The sequence below is a fragment of the Crocodylus siamensis genome, chromosome 11 (genome assembly GCF_052110815.1).
Source record: "Crocodylus siamensis isolate JL-2025a chromosome 11, ASM5211081v1, whole genome shotgun sequence".
Taxonomy (NCBI): domain Eukaryota; kingdom Metazoa; phylum Chordata; order Crocodylia; family Crocodylidae; genus Crocodylus; species Crocodylus siamensis.
Window position 1 is genome coordinate 312,605 of NC_143405.1, and position 27,316 is coordinate 339,920.

Consider the following 27,316-nt stretch of genomic DNA (forward strand, 5'->3'; position numbering starts at 1 on the left):
GATGAAATGCAACCGCTGTCTTAGTAAAAACCTCAGATACATTTAGGGGTTGCTATACAAAATGTTCTAAGGGCAAAAATGCTCCATCTCACCTCCTCATATCAACAGTTATACTGTAAAAACTATGCTAGAGAGAGGCAGACCTGCAGCTCCTCCAAGGGAGTTTTCAGTTGAATCTGCTCTAAAATTTAAAAATCCTGTTTCTTAAATATACAAGAGACTCCAGAATGTCTCTGAACCAAAGCATATTATATATTGCAGATAAATAACACATTTCAGATTAATATCAGCATTTAATCAGTAACTCCAGAAAATCTGAGTCTAGTTTCAACTTGCTTTTAAGTTCTGTGAACAAGGGGTCAGAGTGATTCAGACAAGCTTTACTATAAAAAAAACTAACTGCAAAAAAGCAACAGAAAAACACAGCTAAGAAACACGTTACGTAATCCCAAAGGTAAAATCCTGGCTTTTTTTTTTTTTTTTTAACTGAACCGTTTACAAAGCATTGATATCTTTGTATGTAACGTGTAGTTTTCCAAGCTCAGCTATCCAGAGGAAAGTGTTGCTAATGCTCCCTGCCAAAGGCAAGGAGACAGCCTGCTGCACGCCAGATTACTTTGGACTGCTGCAAGCTGTGACATCACTGTGTTAAAGTTTGGTTTCAGCCAGCCCTCCCCTCTACTGTTTGCGGTCAGGGGGAGGCCCTCAGTGTGTCTATTGCTGGTGGATCCCTCGTATTTGTGGGAGGGGGAAAAGGGCTTATCCAACCAGAACTTGTCTACAGTACTTGCTGCGTGCCTGGTGATTTTTTTTCTTCCAGGATGTAAATCCACCACAAAGGAACTGAAGTTCAAATAAGGGTGCTTTAGTCTTGCATGAAACGATGGATTCAAAACTTTAGAACTGAAATGCTGGAGTTTCCTTTCATCAACCACCGCAGCCCATTGTACCTCTCTGCCTATAGCATGGGAATGTATGGCTTCCATTTAGCAGCTGAGCTGTGTCTTCTTCTATAAAGAGACTTGAATCAATGAGGAAAGCAGGACTCTCTTACAACATCTAGGTATTTACTTTTCCAATTATATTATTACATGTATAAATCTCCCAAGCAGCAAAGTCGAGGTTGCAGTCACAGAAGAGACGTACTTTTGATACAGCCAGCTAAATGAAATGTTGGGATTCCTGTGGATGAGCTGTTCAGCAAACCTTTGATGAAAAGCACATTAGGACTGAAGAAAGAAGCCAAAGGAAACGGTAAGAATGTTGCCATAATACAGCTGGTTTACATTTAAGATATACAGATGTTTTCACATTGATTACATTGTTACCAGCAGACAGAGTGGCTGATTTAAAAAGCCAGGCTTTCATTTACTGCTTTGCTTTGTTATGAAAGTTATTACAATCTTTGTAATACAAGTTTAATCAGGAAATGCATAATGTCTATTAAATGAGCAAACATATGCAACTGGTACAAAGGTGGCCTTGTATAATACCATAGGGGCTGTAGCCACTGATTTTTCTTATGTTTTACTTCAAATATAAAAAATGGATATTCGGTAAAACTATTTTTGATACATTTTATAGAGTCAGACAATCCAGGACTTCTTGCTTAGCAATGAACTCTGAGAACATGAAGCTAACTTTACTCTCCTTTACTCTGTATTACTTTGTCTTCTTCTGAAAGTGACAATATATATGTGAAATAACTGTATGCTTTCCAGCAATTTTTTGACAATAATTCTGTCATTTATGCCTGCTTTTTGAAAAAAAAAAAGCTGCTGTATTAAAGTCAGGAATCATGTATTCACTCTCTCCTATATTTAAGTCAGATAAAACAGATAAAAATGTTTCAGAAAGTAACAACAGATTCTGTAAAACGTCCTGCTTAACCGAGCCTTCACTTCAAAAGCAGAAAGTAGAATTTGTATGCACTTTCTTGTAAGTGTAATATATACCACCTTTATCAATTAAATACAAATATTTTTACAAGGAAAATAAAAGTCAAAATTATTCTGATCTAAACTCTCTGGCAGGTCTTTATCACATACTAGTAACAGGCTGAAAGACAGAGAGCTAGCTTGTTATATGCTTTTCAGCAGAGATTGGAGTATGTGGAAAATAAGGTGAGGCCAGTGTTAAGGGAAGTAAGAGCAAATGCAGTGCTCTCTTTCAATAGCTACACCTCCCAATCTGTGACAGCTCACTTCAATGAGGCACAAAGAATAACCTATTAAATGATGCTGCCTCCTAAATTTCTTAGTGATCCACAAAAGAGAAGCATTTTTTCTCACTTAAATGAGCTGTTTTCTGTTTGGAGGATAGAAGGCACAGGACATGTAATCCTTTGAAGTTTCTTGAAACAATTCCTACTATTTCAAAACAAGAGTTCTTCAAGAACTAATTAAAAACTCTCACTGCAGCACTTCATTAGTCATCCATTCCCCCAGCAAAAACACTTGATATTTTAAGAATGAAATAGTGTTTTGGGAGTTACCGGCAACTTAATGGAAGCAGAAAAAGCTGAACTTAAAATGTATTACAACATATTTATCTGAAGTAGTTCATTTCAGCCAAAAGCTTAGCATGCTTTACATGGGAATTTAATAATTAATGGCACAAAACACAAAGCAGTTCTCCCCAGCAATGTGTAAGTCTGGTGTTTGCAGTTTTTCCAGTTTGTCAATACATCATCTTTTCTGTAATTAAACTGTACTCTACAAATTTCAGAATTTTTGTTCCATGTGAACTTTTTTCCATTTTCTTTAAAGAAAAACTGAAATAAGCTAACATGCTCTGTAATTAAAAAACCCTAATATTCCAGAAAGATGATTTGTTTGATACATAGGAATCCCCTAGAAAAGAAAAGGAAAAGAAAAGAAAAGAAAAAAGAAAAGAAAAAGAAAAAGTTCACTCGATCAGAAGTCCAAATCAATTAATCTTTCTACTCTTGGAAAGCACAAACAAAAATATCACACTAGCTGTGACAGAGATAAAGGACAATGAGATTTTGCTATCATAGCTTCACACCATTATACAAAAGAATTACTGGAAAAGGGGGACGTAATGTTTAGGAATCTGGACAACTTTGAGAAAAATACAGAAAATGTGTTGTGAAATACAGATCTAATTTTTTTACCTGGTATTTGGAAAGGGCAAATGATTGCAAGGATTCCTGTAGTCACTGACTACCAAATTTTGCAGAAACAGGAATTAAGATGATTCTTCTTAAATAAATATGAGTTGGCACCCTAGTTCTATTAGCTTTTACAATCCAATTAATGGGTAAAATGTCTGCTTACTGCAATCTAAAACAATGCCACCTCAGTGTGATAGATGGGAAAAGCTTAGAAGATTTTACAAAGACATCCACTGCAGCTTTGCTGCCTCTTCTCCAGAAAGGCCCAGGTAACAAAGCTGTTATCACAGTCTAGCATGTGAACACATGGTCATCTATATGGGCTTATTTTTTACAGGCATATATACCATCTCATCTAACATTAAGCCTTTCATGAATTTGCCTTCATTTGTGTGTGTACATGATTGTGAGAGCTTCACAAAGAGCTGCATAATGTGCTGTTCAGCTCAGGAGCCTTCCCACCCAAACCTAAGAATGTATCACTAACTCCACTGCAGTAAGAGCAGCCTATGGAAAGTGATTGGTTCACCTGCTGACTAAACTTTAGTCATTCAATGATTTGGTAATCTGCTGCAAAATTAATCCCCTGGCATCTACACAGCTCAGGATGCTGTTTTTTTCCCCTCTTTTGAAACAAATATTTTAAGAGAGTCATTACCAGAACATTATGTACTCTTCAGTAAGTGGTCATCTCCTCCTGCTTGTCACCTTATCTTTAGATGTTAACATCTATCTGGAATATTTCTGGAGTGCCAAATTAGTAATTAAGTTATGTGCACTCAACTTAAAAGCCTTGCATCTAAGGATGGACTCTAGACTGAAAAACTTTTTAAGACAGCAAAGGGTGAGAATAAGCTGGGAGCACTTGATCATATGTTACCAGAAAGATGAGCATATTGCAGTTATATAAATAAAACCACATTATAGGGATGAAGAGAGAGAAATGGGCAATAATAAAAAGTAACAGTTTGGGACAGGATCTTCCCAATGCAATTATAGTCCAGGTATTGTGTTTTGCTTGAAAAAATAGAAAATTATCTCCCTTGAATGCTCCAACCATGCAAACTGGGAATCCTATTTTGTTCTACCCCGCTGCTCACTCAAGAGGTCCTGCTCAAGTGCAAACACTCACTTAAAGATCATCTCTTTTTTTAAGATTTATCAAAACTCCAGCATAAAAAGCTGCCTCCTCAACTCATAACCCAACTTCCAAATTCTTTTTAACACTTAGTGAGATGAAATGCTGGTTCCTTCATTCCTGAATTGGAAATTTATTCTCAGCTCTGGGCATTAAGCTGTTAATGTCAAGCAGATTTACTTAGCCAGGCTCTCTGATGTAGTTATTGTATTGCAATCTATAACGTCACCAAAAGTTACTGGAAATCCCTTTGTGTAGTATCTTGACTTAAAGAAAGAAAATCGCTGTCCCTGTAAAAGCAGCCCCCCTGGGGTAGATACAGCATGATATATTACCCACACAAAAGCAGCATTTATGCAGCCCAGTGCATGAGGCTTTCATACCAACTTGTCTCTGGTTTCATAACCATACATTGCATGTTAAAAAAAAAAGAGCAGCAGAAAATAAGTCAGCTACCCCTACCTACCGGCACATTTTAGGCTCACTGCCTATAGCAGTATCCCTATGAAAGTGAAGATGGATTGGTCTCCCTTGGTATGAAAACTATGGCTGATTCATTACACACAGTACTGCCTCAGTTGAAGTTTTCTAGACAATAGTTATATCAACTCATTATTTTCCTTTTGCATTGCTCTGAAGACTCACAGCAGACAGTAATTAATTTAAATCTTAAAATGTTTTCCCACTTGCATGACTGAAAATGATTTGTGACTCTTATCCTATTAAATAGTATAACAGGAGTCAGTGATAGCCACAATCCATCCTTCCTGTGGTCTCTGCTGTTTTCTAAAGACACTGAAATTTAAACTGTGGTGGAAAGACCAGAGTTAGATTCCATAAAAATGTTTCATGAAATTCTATTCCCTCATTGTCTCAAAGTTTAAATGGCACAAAAATCTTTTCATATTAGATATGTTCCATCTACAGTAACAATAATAAAATCTCAAAACTTTTGTTTTTCTTCTTGGAAGTGCATTACAAATACTAACTAATTAATGCCACTAACTATTTGATCTATATGATGCACTCCACTGTACTGTGGGGTTATAAATATGGTAGCTTTCACAAAATCTCGATGCCTTAGAGAGCACATACAGTGATGAAAAGGAAAAAAGGAAAAAAATCTGTGAAGTAATTCAATATGATCACCTGTATATATATTTTGTAAAAATGAGAAATTTAATTCTGAGGGGCATTATCATAACCACCTGCTATACAAAGGAACAGTTTAAGTACAAGATATGCCTTATTCCTGTAAGTAATGTCTAAGAAAATACACCAGAGAATGTCAACTTTAACACATCTTTTTATGATAAACTGAGCAACAAAACATGGAACGTTTGTAAGCTGGGACACAGGTATGCATGAAACTTTGCTTAGAAAAATATTACAACCTCATTACCCTAAGGTTATGACAAAATTCATGCGGTGAAATACCTAGTTAATTTCAGATAGTAAAATACTCAAGTCTTATGGAATCTCATTTGTGTGTTTTAAAATATTCAAAGTAATCAAAGCAATATATTTTGACTGAGCTAGAAAGGTCCTACAGATATGCCCTACAGTGCAAACAGGACAATATGGCCTACATGCAACTAGTAAGTTCAAAGAAAATACCTTTTATTTGCTTTTCTTTTCAGGGACAGGGAGAAAAAAACTGAAAAACATATAGTATCTTTTTCTGAAGGCTTGTTTTTTCATCATTCATCAGATGAAATGAATATTCTTCAGTTGTTTCCCCTGAGGTGCAATTAGCTTAACAAACAATGAAGGAACAAACATAAACCAATTCATTATTAACTACTGCAAACCACCTACAGAGTTACATTAAGGCTTGGTCTACACTTAAAGTTTTGTCTGCATAACTATGGAGGATAGGAGAATACCAACACAGCTTTGCTGGCAAAGGCCTTAACGTAAATAAAATTACACTTTCAAAAAAAAAAAAAAATCCTTTGCTGGTATTCTTTATTCCATTTTGGGGAACTGGGGTCAGGTCTAATGGCACAGGAGCTCCTCCCATGGTTCAAGCTGTTTGCAGAGGAGTTCACATTTGTGTGGGACAGGACATATTGTCTGACCAGGTGTGTTTGGAAGCAGTTATGGCAATTCACACTGACACTGTGGGCAATGCCTGCCTTTAAATATCATAGCTTTGCATAATAGGGGACTTTAGGTTCATGGACTTAGGAAACAAGGACAGCACTTAAAAGTTCCTGGCTTTCAAAGGCAGAATCATTTTAGTTTAAGAAACCACAGAGGAGGGTGCAGCAGGAAATAAGATGCTCAAGAAGCAGAAGGGCCCTTGTTTTTGTGACCAGGGCTAGAATACAGGTAAAATGTCTAGATGGGGTGGCCAGATACCAGAGGGGAATTTCATATCTGTGAGCCACCCATGTCCTGGGTCAAGTGGTGTCCAACCCTTGCGACTCAAAACAATGACTGACCGAAGGAAACATGTTGGACTTGGCAAGTGGGGGTTGGCCAAGATGCAGCTCTAGTTATGGGGAAAGGGGCAACAGCTAATGCAAATACTTGGCAGGAATCCAAAGAGTTGAGCTGGAACATATGGCCCCTGGAGATGCAATAAATGCAAAATCTCACAACAAACCTAGATAAAAGGTGAGTCTCTTGTACATAAATAAAATACAATGTTTGCTTACACAAATAATTTGAGGTACTGACGACTGAAGTGTCTTAACCTTCCCTAGGCCTGTCTAGACAGCATGTGCTCATTTGTCCCATTTCCTGCTTCCTCCTCGCTGAATACTTCTTCCTCTCCTACAGATTCATTGCACAAGGTTTGTTCAGGCAGACATCTTGTTTAGAAAGCTGTTTTCATCCACTCCAAGTCATTTGACTTATGTAACCTCTCTCACAGTGGTAACAAAAGCCAGTAATCGTCACTCACTCCTCACAGTTATTCACGTACATTTTTCACTGAAGAAGTACAGTCAGCAACAGTGAAGGAAAAAAAGTGATCTGTGGACAGCCCACAGAGAAAAGTATGTAATTTGTAAAACAAGTGTCCAATTGCTGAATAGTAGCTACAATGAAGGAACATGAAATATATTTAAGGATGTGCCCTGAGGGAAGGCACAAGAGACACAGTTTGGGTCTTCTTGTGTTAAGATGAAGACAATGTACTGAATTTCCTTTGCTCCCCTACAATTCTCTAAAACAGAGAAAAGAATTATTATTGGAGAATATCAACAAACTCTTAGAATTTGCTTCAGCCTGAAAAAGGAATATTTACCCCAACTTCTGTAGTCAATTAAAGTCATGAGGCAAGAGGGACACAAGGGAACTCTGCAGAAAAAATGAGTTTCCTTTCATGGGTCACAATAAATAGAGTTTGCGAGGAAAGAAGGCCTGCAATTCACATATGGAAATAAAAGCCTTTTTTACACCTACCATGCTGGAGACATTTGCAAGAATAGTTCATCTGTGTGGAAATACGAGTCCTGGAAAACTGCCAGGGTCACTAAGTGTGACCTGCTGTGCAAATGCTGGTTATGCAAGTTAAAGCTGTCTGGGGTCATTTTAATTTATGTTCCCAATTTTTCTAGGATTTCAAATAACTTTGCTTTAAAGAATACATGGAACTTGTTTGCAGCAGCCAGTTCTTTTCTCCTTTGGGCACACTGAACCCCAAACTTGTCTCTGACAAGTTGTCAAGATTCCTGCCAAACACACATGGAACAATCCCTTGCTATTTACAAAAAATAAGAGCGAGTGTCATTCAAATTCCACTAAAATTTGAGAACTGTCAGGTATAAACACCTTTCAAATGGATCGACAAGGATCACAGCTGCTGACATGTGCTTGAATCACTACTGAAACTTACTAAACAAATCTGAGAATCTGTCAGCTCTTTGGGTTATATCAGAGCAATGTTAATGACTGACTGAACAGTCACTCAGAATACCTGGATATAAGCACACGCACAGACTCAGAGATAAAAACAGCTGCACCACAGACTACGAGCAACCCCTTACAGGAAATGACCTTCTGGAAAACGTGAAAAGTAAATGTTATAAATCAGGGCAAATACATTTTCTTAAGTTGCAGCTCACAAAACTAATTTCATCAGATGCTGTGATGTGATGCACCTGATGAAGTGAGCTGCAGCCCATGAAGGCTTGTGCTGTATATACATCTACTTTGGTTACTTTATACGGTGCAAATCTACCCTGCCTTCTACTTGGCTTCAGGCTAACACAATTAACTACGTCTCTGCTCAGTTCTAGTGCCAGGGACCCAAGAGCACCCAGGAGCAAGAAGCCTTGCTTGTCCCCTACAGCCCAAAATGGTACCTTCTTACTGTAGATAAAATGTTTAGAGTAGGCATGCTTAACCAAATGTGGCCCATGGAGTCATGGCATACGGCCTGAAAAACTCTCAAGGGGTCAGGAAATTTGGCAGCAGGGAAGCAGTGGCAATTAATACTGCCACCCTGCTCCACTGACAACCCCCAAGCCCCATCGCAGGTTGGGCCGAGTCAAACCTCATTCCCCCCACAGATTTGGGTTGGGGCCAGGCCACATGCCCCTCCCTCACGCACAGCTGGTTGGGTCCTGCCATGACTGCCTTGGGTGCCAGATTGGGACCACTGGTCAGATCCAGCCTGCAGATATACTGGGCACTACTGGCCCACCAGCCTAAAAGCTTGAGCACCACTGGTTTAGAGATTTTAACTACCAAGTCTTTAGTGAATATGTACAAGCTATAATTCTGGCAATAGAACAGACTGCAGCAACCATCATGGTATTGCACGCCTGTCCATAGCTGGGAAGATCCTCACCCGCATTCTCTTCAGAAGACCCACTGCCCTTGCTGGGGTGATTTTCCCCGAGTCCCAGCATGCTGTCAGACCACTCAGAGGTACAACAGATTTGTTGCTACACAGCTGCAGATGAGCCATAAGCAACACAGATCTTTACATGGCCTTCACTGACCTGAATAAAGCCTTTGATTCAATCAACAGAGAGGCCCTATGGAAGACCCTGATGAGATCTGGATGCCTGACAACATTGGTTACCATTATCAGATTTTTCAGTGTGACATGACAGCAACTGTCCAAAGTAATGGCTTGGAAATAGACCAACTCACTATTAGAAACAAGTCAAGCAAGGATGTGTAATTGCACTAACACTCTTTCAGCTATACCACAGCTATTTCACATCTCATTGCTGATAGACTCCATCTGGAGTCAGCATCCAGTATTGCATGGATGAAAATCCCTTTAACATCAACTGGTTACATTCCAAATCCAGAAAAACCAACATCTTCATTACTATATTCAATATGCCGATGACAGTGTTGCATGTGCCCACACAACTGAACGCTCCAGGTCACTCTTGATTGCTTCTCTGAAGCATATGAAATGCTTAGATTCACTTTATGAAGCTAAGATACTTTAACAACTCACCCCAAACCAACCAGTTGCTCCTCCACGTATTACAATTAGAGAGCAATCCTTGGAGTACACTGAGCATTTCCCCTAGCTGGGAAGCCACCTTTCCCAAAAAGTAAACATAGGGTGCGTCTACACATTGCCATATGGCAACACTGCTATAGAGTTGTGCTTTAGTACGTCCTTCTGAAAGTACTAAAGCACAGTGCACAGTTAGATTTTGCTGCTATGTTGTCAAAGCAGCACACTATCCTGGGGGAGTGCATCACTACAGCAACGTATCTGGAGATTACATGTAGACTCACGTGATCACTACGTCACCACAGCATGCTGTGCAGTGATGTAGCACATTGTTATGTCGCTGTAGGGCAACATGTAGATGTGCCCATAGATGACAATATTTAACACTGGATAAAATCTACCAGGCTGTCTTTGGATGTCTCTGAAATCATGCCTTCAGTGATCATGACATTTGGATCCAAACTTCTCATTTACCAGGCTGTTGTCATCCATACCCTACTGTATGGGTGTGAAACTTGGATGACATAACAAACAGCTGAAACATTATCATCAGCAATGACTTCAGAAAATCCTCCATATTAATCCAAAAGACAGAAGAATGAACGCTAGCATTCTGGCTCAAGCGACACCACTGGCATTGAAGCCATGTCTATATGGCACTAGCTCTGTTGGGCAGGACTGAGCCAATGAACCATCCCCAATGGTACTATGATGTATGACAAGGCACTGATCTTTCAGGGGAAACCTGCCTCACTATGGGAGGGAGAAACAAAAGACAAAGGAAAGAGCTGTGACCCAACACCACTACTCCTTTTTCCTGCAACTATCTATGGTGTCTGTAGTCAAATATGTGGATCTCCGATCAGCCTCCTTAGTCATCCACAGCCTCATCAATGACTTCCTTATGTACTGGAAGAATGCCCTCACTGTACCAAGGGACTGCTGATGACTACTTGGCCAAATTACTGAAAACAAGAGCCACATCACTCTGACAGAAGGCCCGAGGTACTCCAGAACAAGGGGAAGAACTCTGTAGGACAAACCCAGCAGGTCCAAAAGGCTAGATGAATGATGTGGGGCTGGCTTGCAGGCCAAATCAGGCCCATAGACCAGCCTTGCACTCTGGACCCAGTGCAGACCCTACCACAAACGCCACAGGGAATGGCAGAGGTTCATGTCCTGAAGGATCAAATCAGGCTTCCTGAGGAACAGGTCCTTTTACAACATGAAAATCAAATCTGGCCCCATAACAGTCATTTTATTTTCCAACTGGTACTATACCCTTGCTTACAAATTTAATGATTTCAGTATAGTAAATCTGCCCCCGAGATGGATTGTTTTTGTCATCCAAGTTATGAATCATTACCTTGTGTGAAATGCTTTATATATATAAGAAAACATAACCACAATGACATATTGGTAAAGAAAGGAAATCAAACCAGGCATTACATACTGAACAAACTTCACGTTGTATTATTCTCATGTAAACCAAACTACCCATATGCACATATACTCAAATGCAACATGATCTCTCAGTACTTTCCAAGGTTTTCGTTGTTCTTTAGGCCTCAAAATATTAGCTAAAATACCAAAGTCAGAATAAAAAAAATTTATGTGGTAAAAAAGACTACAGACTTTTTGTCTCTATATGCCTATTAGAAGTCATATAGTCCTTTTAAATTCATCACAGGGAGTTACTATTAGCACACAGTGAGGCAAGAATCATTCAGAGAGACCAAGAAAAAAAATCCTAATTTCATCCGAAAGAAGCCAATTATCAGCTATGTCCTCACATGAGAATAATACTAGTTCATGAAAATGAAGTCACGCCTGGGCCTATGGAATACACAGTGCAGGTCATTTGCTACAAGGATTTCCAATTAAGATCACTATTCTTCCTTAGAACACAAAGAAAAAAACAACCTAGAAATATCATAGAAGCATCTTGATTTCTCACGCATTAAGGGCAAACCAGTTTTCACAGAGATTCCCTAGGAACAAAGAAAATAAAAAGCACAAACTGCCATACTGTAAATAAGGTGACTTAGCCTATAGATGACAATGCATTTGTGGCACACATTTTATCCATCTGTAGCCCTAAAATACTGAGTTGTAAATTATTATAAAATCATAATAAATAATTAAAGATATATATAAGAACTTTTATATGATTCCAAAAACATTATGGACTATGGAGATCTTTTTCTCTTTCACCATTAGAGAGAGACACAACATGATAAATGTTCAGAAAAATATGTTATTCAGCAACAAAACACTGTTACAGATTTTCAGTATTAAAGAGCCAACTCGTTGCACAGTTGAAACTGGAATAGCCTGAGGAAAGTCTATTCGTCCGAGTGATCCCCATGCACCAGGCTGAAAGGCTGCTGGCTACGAGCATTTGGCAGTTGAGGTGATCGCATTCTATCAAGTACAAGAGGGATCCATTTTGGTTAGCTTGATGCTTTGAAGATTAAAATCAAATAACCCCCAAATGGTATCACTAGTGTAAAGGTGAAATATTAATAGGTCAAACTGATGTAAAAGGGCAAATATTAATGGGTAGGACTCTTGAAAACAAATAAGTTAGTACCTATTGTTAAGTCAGACTGCTATTAGAAGAAGCACAAAACGAACATCGCTGTCCTTGTGAGACTCGCAACAAACATATCAGATGAAAAGAAATTCAAGTTACTCTGACTTGTAAAGTCACCAGTCAAAAATGTTCAAGTTTAATGTACACAATGTTTAGAGGTCCAATTTTCTAATTAATAAATGTGTGAAAGATAAGTAATTGTGTAGAAATGTCTCTGTGGTTCAAAACAGTTGTGGTTCAAAAACTGTGGTTTCAATTTATCCAAAACTTTCTAGTTTGAGGTCTAAGGCCACTAATTAAGGTAAAATAACATGTAGTGGCCATACTGTGTCAAAGTTGCACCTCATGCAATTCCGAGAGTTCTGCATCACTTCTAGTATTGTTAACCAAGTTTCTGCTCAGAGCTTGTAAATGCAGATCCTGGGTATTGTTGGTTATACTTGGAGGGTTACTTCTACTGTAGCATGTATTTAGGTATTTTTTTTAGTTTACTTTTGATGTATGTTCCAGTTGCTTACCTTTTTCTTGGTATTATTTCTTTTTATTACTTACTGTTTGTTTATTTTTAAACAGATTTTTTAAAAGGGCCTTTACAAAAGAAAAATATCCAAAAAAAATAAAGGATCATGAAGGCAACAAGACTGACCTGGTTAATCTTAATTGCTATCATGGGAGCCACCGCAAGCAAGCCACAGGAATTTGAAGACAACGATGAGGGCACAGAGCAAGAATTCATTTACATGAATAGGTATAAGCGGTCTGCTGATACACAGGACAAATGCACTTATACCTTTATTGTACCTCAGCAGAGAGTGACAGGTGCCATTTGTGTTAATTCAAAGGAGCCTGAGGTTCTACTTGAAAACAGGGTGAATAAACAAGAATTAGAATTACTTAACAATGAACTTCTAAAGCAAAAGAGGCAAATAGAGACTCTTCAGCAACTGGTGGAGGTGGATGGTGGGATAGTAAATGAGGTTAAACTCTTAAGAAAAGAGAGTCGAAACATGAACTCTCGGGTCACACAACTTTATATGCAGCTACTGCATGAAATTATCCGCAAACGAGACAATGCATTAGAACTTTCCCAACTTGAGAATAAGATACTGAATCAAACTGCTGATATGTTGCAGCTTGCAAACAAATACAAAGACTTAGAGCACAAATACCAACACTTGATGACAATTGCCAATAATCAGTCTATAATTATTGCACAGCTGGAAGAACACTGTCAAAGAATGCCATCCATAAAGCCAATACCCCAGCCTCCCCCCCCACCAAACAGAGTGTATCAACCTCCCACTTACAACCGTATCATTAACCAAATATCTACCAATGAGATTCAGAGTGATCAGAATTTAAAGGCTCTACCACCAACTCTACCAACCATGCCACCAGTTACAAGTAGTCCAACTTCAACTGATAAACCATCTGGTAAGTCATTATGGGAATCACTGGATTATATCTATTCTAATATACAGTGATTAACAGTGTAATTTCTAGGGGGATAAAGGGGGGCTGGGGTGGAATGGACACTAAGGCATAAGGCTGACAGCCCTGAGGTTGCAAATTTGGGGTCATAGCAGAAGCGCTCATGGTATGAGCCTGTCAGATTTCTGCAAATTCTGCTAAATACTGTCATGCAAGCATATGAAAAAGGAAGGTAAGAGCACATTATTTTATTAAACAATAATGCAAGCAGAGGATGTGAATTGGTTAGAGCTCACCCTGAGATTAATAATATTCAGAATATTGGGCCAGTCTACTGAGAGAATTCACAGGGGAAGTATCAGTCCTTTTGTTAGGGGTTTATACCTTCTGTTACTGGCTTTGCAATTTGGGACTAAGACTGGACCTGCAGCTCCTCTGCAAAGTGCAGGTAGTGCCAGCAGCTAAGAATGCTTTAACATTTGTGTTTGGAGATGGGACGAAACCATGTTATGAGTCACACCTCTTCACTTGGATCACATTACCACCACTGTACCCACATTAAGACCATTCAACAACTTCAGCTCTTGTTGTAGCCCATTTGTAAAGCTGCTTCTCATGAAGCACAGTGCTTTGTTCTCTGAGAGTTCCACTACCTCCCAGTTTGTTTTGGGTTCAATGTCAGGTATTAATTTCACTGCAAAAACTTTCTGGCTTTGACTTCTAACTCACCTTGTCATAGCCTGAATTCACTGATCTTTGGGGTCAAGCTGCATCTTATTCACTCCCCAGGCATTTTCCAGGGAGATGATGAACAGAGAAAGACAAGCATCTGGGTGCGAGAGTTTTGTGAGGGAGTAGGTATGATTTGGGATTATTATGTTTCTTAGATGTTAGGAAAGGGTGGCTGTATTCTAAAAAATCAAAGTCCATCATCTAACAAGTAGTAATGACCATGTTGCTATTTGACACTCTGGTCATATGGGGCCAGATTCAAAGCCCATTAAAAAAAACAAACAAACAAAAAAATCGCTGGTAAGACTCCCACTAATTCAGATAGACTTCTGATCCAGCCATTCACTCAGAAGGTTGGTGCCTGAGATGAAAAAACACCACTTTCCTGTCCCTCTTGGGTTACTACTACCCTAGGAATGTAAAACAGGAAGAAGTGACTTCACTTCAAACAGCATTTGATGGTTGTTTCAATTTTTCCATTATTAACTTCTTATTTCCATGCATTTCAGTGGCTTCAGGCTAAAACATGATGTACAAAGTATTAACCTGGGAGCAATTAAAAAATGAAAACAAGAACAGCCAAAACACTGTGTTCAACTTATAGTAATGGTCCACTTATAGTAATGGGTAAAAGTCAGTTTCTGAAACACTGGCCTCTGGCTGTTTCTTGAAATGTTACATATACTACAGTTCCTAAGATGAAAATAAACTGGATTGGGACCACCTCCATTAACTCCTGAGTGCCTAGACTCTTTATTTTTAGTCACAGTTATTAAGTGACATACTCTTTTTACTAATACAAATAATACTAACAAAATAATCCCAGGTGGTGTCCTTCAGACCTACATTCTGCACATGCATGAGAGAGCAAAGGTGCTAAAACCTACAGCTGTAAAACATCACACCAGGTTTAGTTTGCACTTGTGTTAATTTGTATTTGCTGCAATCATTGACCTCTTTAGGAACTTCACCCAACATTACTCCCAGAAATGGGTTAATTATTGTAAGCCTGAGGCTCAGGACCAGTGATGCTTAACCTTCTGGCCCTGTGGGCTGTACAGGTAGCACAGGGCTGGTTTGGAAGCTGGATCCCACGGGAGACATTGGTCCATGGGCCAGATAAAACATGGGTTTGGTGCATGAGGGTCAGTCAGCCTGCAGATGTGATCTGGTGTGCAAGACTCCCCATGGGTCTGGACCTTTGATGGCAGGGGAGCAGTGGTGCTGGAAGCTGTGGCAACCAACACTGCCAGTCCAGACTGTGACCAGTTTTGGATAAGCAGAGCTCTCCTTGTGTGAACGGTACATTTCTGGGTCTGTGTTTGTAAGTTGTGTATGTTCTTTGGTGATGAACAGCAACCACAGGAAGACAAACTCATACACAACAGCTCTGATCCCTTTTAACCAGATCCCCACTCAGTCATCAGATGTAAAATGGCATCTGTGTGAAAACATGACCCCACGCTCCTTATGACTGACCAGTAACACTGGTTCAGCTTTAAACTGTAGCTCTGCCACAAGGCCTGAGTAACCCTAAGTAAGAAGTAGTAAAAATCTCCACTGTCTCCAGGAGCAGGTAGCAATTAGGTGTTTATATCTACCTGTTGTCTCTTGACTGACACTTGGATTGTAAGTTTGTAGGGCAAGGCCCGTCTTGTTCTGTGCTTGCAGAGCATGCAGAACATGGTAATACCAATAAACAAACAGTAACAGATTTGGCTCAGAGCACAGTCCCCAGTTCCCTCCTACACTGAAGTAAAGGAACCTACGTCAACTCCAACCTTTGGACCAGTGGTTTCCACTGGCAGGCTGGCTCAGCTGTGCTGTCTAGCAAGTGTGTAGGAGGAGTGTGAGGGGCTCACTGCCACCCCTATTCTCATTCCCATCTGCTCCCATTCCACCATCACTGTGGGAGGAAGCAGAACAGCTCTACAGAGCTCTCCCCCAAGCTCATGTCTTGTACCTGCATGACAGGCAGGAGTACAGGAGGCAAAAGGGTCCTGACATGTCCCTTAGGGTGTTCTGGGAATCCTGCAATAATTCTGATTCCCTCTATGCGTGACAGGAGCAAGAATGCATGCACTGCTGAGCACATACGCGTTACAAGCATAGCAAAAAGATCAATCCCTAAGTCAGCCAAGTGTTCCCAGAGAGTTACACTTTCAGCTTTCATTTTCAGAAACAACCAGTGATTTGTGTGTGCCCAAGATGATCCATCTAAAAGGGACCTGGTTTTCAGAGATGGGTAGTTAAATATTTTACCAAAAATAAGAGGCTTATTTGGGTGTCTGAAACCTGGCAGTCAAGAACTACAATATGCCATGAGCACAGGAGGTGCACACTTTTATTCCCAGCATTTTGTGGAGGGTCTTTTCAAACCCTCTGAGATCATCAGGTACTCTCCAAATTAACTGGCAACACAAGGAGACCCACATTTCTTTTAGGAAATAATTAGGCCAGATGACACAGTGGCTTTGGGCAGATGTTTCATTCTAAAACCCACTTCTAACAACGTATTGCTACACAGCAGATGTTCTTGCAATGTGCCCACAAATGCATAAACCTAATGGCTATGCACCTACTTAATCAGAAAAACATGGCTCCAATTCAATGGGAAAAACGAAAATTGTTTTATTATGTGCATAACTGTCAGTGCTGGAAAAAGGTCTTATTAAAAAAGTAAGTCTTGCATTTGGACTGCAAAAATCATGGTCACGTTTAGCGAAGACTTCTTTCATGAAGTACCCCATAGCCAGGTTTCTGTGTCCCATATACCTATGATTCCAGTCCATCTTCTCAATTTCTTTTGCGTCACTGTGCATAAACGTGGTTGAGAGATTGATATTCATTAAATATTACAGTGATACAACCAGGAAGAGAGAAAAAAAGAAGACCTGGTAATTAAGTAAACTAGTCAACAAGGAACAGTTTTCGTTTACAGTGCCAAGAAAAACCTAAAGGAATCAGCAGCATTTCCAGAAAGGGTGCAGTGGCGTAACTGCATCCCACTTTCTGACCACGTGGCAGGAACGGCAGCTGGGTGCTGAGTTTGACAATCAGTGCCATTATGATCTGTTGCCATCAGAAGCAGTTCCAGGATTTTGCAAAGTAGGGTGCAGAAGCAGCAACCGGTGCTGCAGGGGTGGCTGTTCTGCCCCACTCACAGCCTCCTTCTGGGCATGAAATTTAATGTTTCCCATATCTAGCCATTTTACATAATACTTTTATCTATCTTTCTCCTGATAAGCCTACTGGCATTTGTTATTCCGCTTTGCCAATACTTCTTTCATTTCTGGCACATACTTTCAACATACAAAGGAAGAATATTTGTCTAGAAAAACAGAATTAAAAGGATCTATTTCACAGATGTGAGGAGCAGAGAAAACATGTTATATTAAATGATGGAAACAATGAATTAGCAGGCATAAATCAAAGTACCAGAACTACATGGTGTTATCAAAATAATAACAATGATACATACCTTGTATACCAATTCACAAAATTCAACACTGTCTAGCTTGGCAAAGAATCTACCAGAGCAACCTCCTGGAAATCTGCTTGCTGTGCAACTGCCTACTTATGTATTCTACCAACAGTCCATGCAAGTTCTGTAAGAGAATCTTGCAATGGAGTTTCAGGTAGTAAAAGTGAGTAAACAGGATGAAAAAATAAAGAAACAGAGAACTGTGACAAATGACTACAGGGAGGATTTAAACAACATACCAGTTCCAAAATTATTTCTACTGTTGTGCTGTGTGACAAAAGGATTAAAGACTATGAAGCAGAATTAGTGAATAGTTAACTCTATTTCTTGGTTACAAGTATAAGAATAAGATACTCTTGCCCAGCAGAAACCATTTTTGTGGCACAAGAAAAGTTGCATGTTCTGAAATATAGATTTTGAGATTCCAGATTCTCTCATTTATCAGAGAAATGAAAGAGGTTTGTAATGAATTATCTTATTGCTGAAGATGACACAAACCAGTTGTGCCAAGACTTCGCTACAGTTGAAATAAATTAGTAGGCATAATTAAAGTCACCATGAATTAGAAACTTCTGAGCTGTGTCCATATATGCTGGCAGGGCTTGTTAGTTCTAGGTGGAAAGAACATTGCCAATGTGATGCAGGCATTTAGAAGAAAGGGCAGTACAAATCTATAGTTCCACATCCTTTAATTTCGTTGTCTTTTTTAATTTACATGATGTACAAGTTTAATTTCTGGGAAAGCAATTTCTACTTAGCACAACTTTCCTTTCCAAGCAAGACACAGGAAGTGAAATAGCACTAGAGGACTACTTCTATCCACGTTTACACAACATGCCTTCCCAACTAAAAATCAATATTCCATCAATTGAATCCACTTTTCACTTTTAGCCAAGACTCCAAATTGAAGCAAAATAGCTCATCATCATATTAATTTATTATATTGTAGTAGGATAAATTAATTTTTAGTACAATTGCACTTTTTCAAAAATAGTTAAGTAATGTGACGTAAGAGTCTAATTTAATGTCAACGTTACTTTGTAAGGCATGTTTACACTCCCTCTAGGTAAGGTCATATCAAACAGTCCACATCGGCTGTATGATAGTCTACTACTCTAGGTTCCCTTTGTTTTTTGGTTTGGTTTTTTTTTTTTTTTTTTTAGAAAAAAAGTATACTTAAATAAATCCAAATATTTTCTTTCAGATCTTAAACCTCCTGGCTTTTGGATAGTCATTTTCTTACCAAATGACCAAGCAAAATCATAGCTTCATGTATGCCATTTCAGAAAAGTAGCATAACTTTCCAACATTGCCAAAATAGTAAACACTGACTAAACTCTGTCTCTAATCAAACTATGATTTTCCAGAAATTTGAGAAGTTCATGGTAAGCAAGCACACACTAAAATGTAACAACACCAGAGAGCATCTCTCTGGCCATTTTATACTAAAAAGTCTATAGCTCAAAATCTATTTGAATTATAAGAACAATTCATATTCAGCATCATTCCATTTGGCATAGCACCTTTCATCATTCATAAAAACATCCAGCTTCTACAATCTACAAGCAAGCAAGACTGTTCAGACCATATATATATAAAAACCCTCTCTTCTTTGCTCCATGTGACAGTATTGTGACTGACAGGCAGCTGTATCAACTTTAGTCAAAATTAATATGAGAGATTTTAACATAGGAATGTGAGGAGTATCAGAGAAAACACTCCAATCAACTCTTGATTCTATCTGCATTGTGTTTTATATCATTGATTTTGATTATGCTTATCTGTGTGAAAATGGATGCAAATGCAAATATTGTTTACATTACAAGACTGGTGGGATGGGGACTGACTTTAGGTGACAAGTTTGTTCAGTTAGTAACCAAAGCCCCCCACATGTTGCCACAATACAAGTACATAATAAAAGTACTACTCTGATACTCTTTTAAAACATTCTGCTAACAGTATTTGAAAATGTTGGCATAATGGATACATTATGCCAACATGAGACCAAAAATGCAACCTGGGTATTCCCCGCCCCCACATTCATAAAGGCTAAAACATGACTTCTATATACAAAGAATGTGCCAAAATTAAAAAAAAAAAAGAAAGATATAAATAGACTTGACTTGGGTACTATATCAAATTTACCAGGAAAGGTTTGGGTTATATTTCAATAGATACATCACAGTCTGTTTTTAGCTCCCATCATATTTTAGGGGAATGAAAAGCGATGGCTGTATAACAAACAGCACTAGCAGAATGCACTGTAAAAATGTTATGTAGATATGTTGAAAAAAAATTGGTTAGCTCCATCATACAATAAGCCACTTCTAGAAAAAAAAAATGTGTAGATGTTGCTGTAAAACTGTACAAGTATCTTTGGAGTTCAATAATTTGAGTTACATGAATTTTATACTGCACAAATTAGGGTCACATGCTTTGGTTCATACATTTGCCAAAATGGTCATATTTTACCATAAAGCAATATATGGGAACCGCCCTGACACTTTTGCCATCTGGTTCTTTGTGAAAATAAAATGTATTAGTTTTATTATTCTGCTTTGGTTCTGAGGAGAGCGACTAGTAATTATGAACATAAAATAGAACGACCGATTTTCTCCTTAATTTTCATCTATGCTTCCTTCCTTTTCATTGCCAATCATAAATGACAGCAGTTGGATAAAACTACTTCTCAGCCCACTGGATATGCAACAAATGTACATCAATGTGAAGTTATATACAGAATGAGACAACTCTCTGTAAACCAGTGAGGACCAAACCTGGAGGCACTAAGCCAAATGCTGCCATATTATTTTATTTACCATTTTACTTTCCTGTTCACCTATATAAAAACATGACTATTTCAATTCTCTCATTTTACTTCTGGCCAAAGCAATGAGGTGCTTACATAAATTGCCAGAGGAGCTCTTCCCATGGGCACACCGTGAATCCACAGTGCTGCAGACTAAGCATTACAAACAACAAATCAGCTGAAGGACTGAACCCATTCTAGGAGGCAGAGGAACGTAACAGGTAGCAAAGTCTTTGGGGGTCTAAAACAAGTAGTACTATTTACTCTGTCCATCAGTAAAAGCTTCAGACCTTCCCAAATGAAAGTGTGCAAGCAAGCCTTCCTCCCCGCTCCTGCTTGTGTGAATTTCTTAAAAGTCCTTTGCTAACGCCACAGTACGTTTCGGTTGTGACTGGTATCTTCACTTACCACACAGACCCCACTCCATGTTCACTTACTGAGCATCATTTAAAACAGCAACTGTCAATATATCAATACGTGCAACGATTTCCAACATTAATTTTTAGGCACTATTTAGCAGAAGTTCTCAGTGACTGCAGAGATGTAACTGTGAGAACACAGTCAGTCCCCTTCTCCAAACAAGTTTATTAAAAATATGCTCGCTTTGGATAAAACCCTTATTTTGTTACTGAACTGTACAAGAATGTGAAAAGGAAGTCTAGTAAATCCTCTATCACTATTTCATAAAACTATTAAAAGATGGAAAAAAGCTGTGCATTACAGCTCAGGCTCCCAACATGAACAATAAATAAGGCCATTTTGAAAGAGATCCAATCCTTTGAAGACAGATATTGAGACAATACATTCCATGCCAGCCCTCTGTGCTTCCAGCAAATTGGGAATGACAGTGTTTCTCTAAGTCTGAAGTGTGGAGCAGAACCCCTCTCCACATTAGTTAAGACAACACAAAACGAGAGTTGGTTTCTTGGGTGCTTGGCTAGTACAGGCAGCTCATGCTTTTGTAAACTGACCAAAATTACAAGCCAGATCACAAGCACAGAGGACAGCCCAGGCTCAACATACTTAAGAATACCTAGCAGAGTCAGATTTTTTACTGACAGGCTTCACATTTTTTTTCCCACACAGAAGCCGAGTGTTTTCATATTAGAAAATTTTTCTTTGAAATGATTAAATTCTTTTCAAAAGGCTCAACTCTGCAGAAATTGATGCCTTACAGGCTCAACGAAATGCAAGACATAATCCTGTATTGACTCCCAGCAAATGGGTTGGCTTTATCTGTAATTTCTATGATAACAGAGACTTAAATCAGTTTATTTATCTATCTAACTCCCCCCTCCCAAGTGTACCATGCTACATATTTGAACCATCGTTTTAGCTTGCCTTCAGATGTCAGGTTGACTGTGCTAAATGCCTATGTTGGCATTGTGTTGCTGATTCTATTGTTAATAGCCATGCCAATGTTATTTTTGGCAGCTGCTCAGATGGAAACCCATAATCCAGAATAGAAGCCAAAGTCAACTTTGCCATTTTGTTTTCTAAAGGAAAAGAGTATCTGTTTGTGGAAACTTAGGTCTGTTTTCTCTACAAAATATGATCAACACCGTACTTCAGTAATCCTTCAGTACCTTAAAACCCATCTGGACTACTTGAGCACTGACAATAGCTTGAGCGTTTTCTTGTGTCAGCTGATGTGGTAAGACTGGCAACAGAACAAAGCAGTTTATCTAGCATTTCCACCTACAATCTATGCCCTGAGTGAGTGGGTCCCAAATTCAGGAATGCCTGCAATATGCCTTTTGCAACATGCTTGCCTGTTTTCATGGGCTAACTTACAAAAGAGTTCTGTAAGAATATCAACAAAATACAGGACTCTAATATGTGGCAGGTAGACACTTTTTAATCACTCAAAGTGTTTTCTTTGACATGAGCTCAAATCCTGCATCAAGCACTATGTTATAGGAAAACCTTTCCACACAGGTTATTTTTTTCCTGCTGAAGTTTTTCCTGCTTTAACTTCTAGTCTCTATGTTCCACATATAGTTATGCTGTGATTAAAAGTCCATAAAAACATGAGAGTAAAGTTAATTTAAAAGTACAGGAGAGGTTTTTACCCTGTATGCAAGTCCCAGTTTCATTTCTCTTCCCATTCTGAAAGTCACGTTTAAAAACCCCAGATGCAGCCAGCTGACATGGGAACATGGACACTTGCGCTCCTGTGCCACTCCAGATGTTTTCAAAGATCTCAGCTTTGATGAGGCCTTGGGGTGCATGTGTGTACAGCCCAATATACCCGTTATGAATCTTTGGTTATTAAAGGCTGGATGCTAGCAAGGGCCAAGCAAATAAACTACAGGGAAATAGATATAAGACTTCCTGCTTCCCAAGCTGGAGTGGCGGACAGGAGGGTCTTTGGATCAAATTTGTAACAAAGCAGGGTTTCTCTACAGGACAGCATCAGAATGCGTCTTCTCTTGGCTGATCAGAGCTGGGACAGCCTAAGGTGGAGAGTACCCAGTACTTCGAGTTTATTTACTCCAACATTTCAAAATTAAATCAGCCTCGATAAACGTGGTTTGGTATAGATGCTTACTGGGACTTTTATTTTACCTTCCCAGAGGCAGAGTTTGCTTTTTGGTTTATAAATCACAAAACAGTGAACCCCAGCTATGCCTTGCGTGCTCCATCTCAGAGCATGAGTTTGCTAAAACAGAAAGGATTTTAGTGGATATTTCAAACACTGTGCGTTTAAGGGGGTTAAGCCTCCCTGACCCTGGGTGCAATAAGAAGGATCTTTCCCATAAGCAAACAGTCAGCTGTGATTTCCAGTGGTTTTACCTGGCTCCTCTGTCACTCTAAGGGTGAAGGTATATGTTACAGTTAGACCACATGAAGGGCACTTTAAACGCAAGCACCTGTATATCAAAGCTTGTTAACTCATGCTAAGTGCCCTCTGAGTGCATCAGAATAAATAACCCGCGTGTTTGTAACTACGTATCCTACAGGGATGGATGCAACTGTTCTAATTTCATGTCTTATATCACCTGAAAGCACCCAAGACTGATACATTAATGCATCATATAAAAAGCATACATAACTTCCTTTGTCAGTAAATAAGTAAAAGGGCTTAAGAAGAGATGTTCCATTACTTTGTGACTGCAGTGTTTGTTCTGGAACAGGACCATGGAGAGACTGTCTGCAAGCTTTGGAAGATGGCCATGACACCAGCTCCATCTATTTGGTGAAACCTGAAAATACAAACCGACTTATGCAGGTGTGGTGTGACCAACGGCATGACCCCGGTGGTTGGACAGTCATTCAGAGGCGGCTCGATGGATCAGTTAACTTTTTCAGGAACTGGGAGACGTACAAGGTTAGGACATGCAAGACTAATTATTTCCTCTTCACAAAAACCTTCTTGAAAACAGTGACTTGAAAAGGAACTGTAGAGCCAGGCCATTAGCTTAGCAGGGGTGGGAAAAAAAGGGTTAGACTTCAACAACTAGTGAAACAGGTACTTTTTATAAGGGATATACACACTTGTGTTATTAAAGCATTCTCCGAACAATTACTTTGAGGGAGCAGTAAGAGACTTCTGGGTCAGGTAATTCCAGGATTACTCACTGCACAGTCTTTTGCACCTTGAGAAGTTTGTAGCAGCTTCAACTGCAGGAACACATGGGTGAAGTTGTGAGAAGGAGACTTGGAACTGGGCTTACTTTTTCAGATGTGGTCCACGAAGCCATTATGGAGATGCTACAATGATTCTATAGCAAAGGCTACATTGAGGTTTACATTTAAAACACATATATAATAGTAATCCATTTGTCTATTTCTTCACAGCAAGGATTCGGTAACATAGATGGAGAGTACTGGCTGGGTTTGGAAAATATTTATTGGCTAACAAACCAAGGCAACTATAAACTGCTTATAACAATGGAAGACTGGTCTGGTCGAAAAGTATTTGCTGAATATGCCAGTTTCCGACTGGAGCCAGAAAGTGAATATTACAAGTTGAGACTGGGCCGTTACAATGGCAATGCAGGCGATTCTTTCACTTGGCACAATGGGAAGCAGTTCACCACTCTGGACAGAGACCATGATGTATACACAGGTGAGAAGTGCTAAAGAAAGATGGCAGCTCATAAAATCCTGTAATAGTTAAAATCTTATGTATAATTTAATGACTTTCATGAACACTGACAGCATGACCAAACAGAAAGACTAGTTGACCTGTACTTGCAGGGATTCAGATGCAGAATAGAAGCTTATAAGAGGAAGGCTTCATCTGCTTTGCCTTTCACTACATAAAATAACTAAATGTAAACATTTAATATATTTAAAAATGTGTAGACCAGAAGTCTGTTTTATTAAAGTTTAGCTAGTTTGTTTGCTGCAGCTGCAAGACTGTGCTTATCCTTGTACTGACCAGCAGTCTCTCTCCACAGGTAACTGTGCTCATTACCAGAAAGGAGGCTGGTGGTACAATGCCTGTGCTCACTCAAATCTTAATGGAGTCTGGTACCGGGGAGGACATTACCGCAGTCGATACCAAGATGGTGTTTATTGGGCTGAGTTCCGGGGGGGATCATACTCACTAAAAAAAGTTGTTATGATGATCAGACCTAACCCCAACACATTCCACTGATTTGTTTTTCCTTCTCCTAACTTGCCCTTTAAGACAAAACAATGAAATATCAGCAGTAGCTGCATGTGCTAGCTCGAATACAGGCGACCCTCGCCATTTGCGGGGGATACGTTTTCGTATCCCCCATGAATGGTGAAATCCACGAACAAGGCACTGCGTTCATGAACGCCGTCTGTGTTCATGAACTCAGTGCCCCTGGCAGCTGGAGGGGCATGGCTCCTCTGGTGACGGCGGCAAGTGCAGAGCTCCCGAGGAGCTCCTTTAAGTGTATTTAAGAAGCAGGTTTGGCATTCACAAATGTTTGAAACCGCAAATGCCAAACTCACGAATAGTGAGGGTTTCCTGTACATCTTTTCAACTGCAAGGAATGTAAGATATTGTATATTTACTGATACAGTTTGAGGACTTGTATATTGTATTTTCAAGAATCATTCCAGCAAAACACTACAGAACTTGCAGAACACCTCTCTTTGCGACAAAATTAATTTAGGTTCTTGCTTTTAGAATTGGCAGTTGAGATGGACTGTAGATAACCTTTGTTTTTTTATTTCCTGTAAATTAAGTTTTGATGATTAAAATACTGCCACAATAACTAAATATTTTTGTATGTTATATTATGTATAAATATTCTCAAATGCAGGAGATACTACAAACTGTACAGCAAGAGTTTTTATATTATTATTGGTAGGATCATTTGACACGGGAAACTGCATCCCTTGAAACTAGATAGCTGGTACATGTACTGTAGAACATTAGTGTGAGTATTCCTAATTTAATCTTTGTTAGCTGTTGTCATGAGTAAAGAGAGCAGTAGCGATTTCAGTTTGTGAGCAGGCACCCAAATAGTTACCACAGATCAAGGCAGTCTGCTACACTCACTCAAAACTGACCTTTCTTTCAAGGAAGGAAAATCAGTGTTGCTAAACAGAACTGCCGACTATACATGTATTTGGAAAGGTAAATGGATTTGTAATGGCTGTTGCACCTCTCAGCCAACACTAATAACTTTGTGTCACATAAAACAAGAGCCTCTGGGTGTTTATAGACATGTTTTGGGGAGAGGGGACACTTTAATTAGAGCGGTTCCAAGAGCTGTTCTAAATAAAGTGTCTGGAGCATCATGCATAGCAGTCTCACCATGCTGAAAAATGGTGCTCAGGGTGCTTCATTGAATGAGCTTTAGTTAAAGTGCCCCAGCCACCATTTTTCAGCATGGGGACACTGATACACGACACGCTGTAATTGCAGTGTGTTGGAGCAGCCTCACTGCACATGTATAGGTGCCCCATATTTTTTTAAATTAAACTTGAGTCATTTAATTCATTACCTGCTGCGTAGCCACTACAATCAGAAAATGGCTGGACACAAACTAAAGTGGCTATCCAACTTTGCAGGCAAATGGCAGATATTGATATAGCACCTATTTAGTGTCCCTAACTACTAGATGAAAATTCTAGAAAGTAACTATTTGTAACCAAGAACAATTATATTTGCCATATTTTACAATACCTACCAAGTATACTGTTTGCCAATGTATTGCACAAAATTATTCACCTATATTTATAAATGACTGACTTGGAAATTTTAGTATTCTGCTGAGGTAGGTTTCTAGAGTTGATTATTCTAGCACACGTTGCAAATTAGAAACTACCATGAAAAACATAACATTTAGTGAAAGAATGTATGATAAAACAGTTCAATGTGCTTGATAATAAGCCTGTGAGATTTTCACTGAGTATGTATGTGTGAGTGTATGCCTTTCCCCCTTGTTACCTCATTGTTTCTTTACAAAATGTACGATATGCATTAAACTGACATTTGATGTAGCATGTGTTGTATATAAATGAAAGTAGGGTTTTAATATATTATCAGAATATCTTTGTAATATTGCAAATCTGTAATAAAGCAACAACTGCTATTTTGATGTACTTTGATTTCATTCTGATT

At 39.1% G+C, this 27,316-nt stretch overlaps 2 protein-coding genes across 4 annotated transcripts in view; one reads left to right on the forward strand and one right to left on the reverse strand.

Moving 5' to 3' along the window:
* RALGPS1 (Ral GEF with PH domain and SH3 binding motif 1) overlaps window positions 1–27,316 on the reverse strand; it is a 228,681-nt gene that overhangs the window by 108,807 nt on the left and 92,558 nt on the right. The window lies entirely within an intron of this gene.
* On the forward strand, window positions 613–27,297 carry ANGPTL2 (angiopoietin like 2). The gene is made up of 5 exons (XM_090022098.1): window positions 613–1,254; window positions 12,881–13,741; window positions 23,901–24,094; window positions 24,565–24,835; window positions 25,170–27,297. The coding sequence occupies exons 2-5, from the start codon at window positions 12,934–12,936 to the stop codon at window positions 25,367–25,369; spliced, it is 1,473 nt and encodes a 490-aa protein (XP_089878224.1). The 5' UTR covers window positions 613–1,254; window positions 12,881–12,933; the 3' UTR covers window positions 25,370–27,297.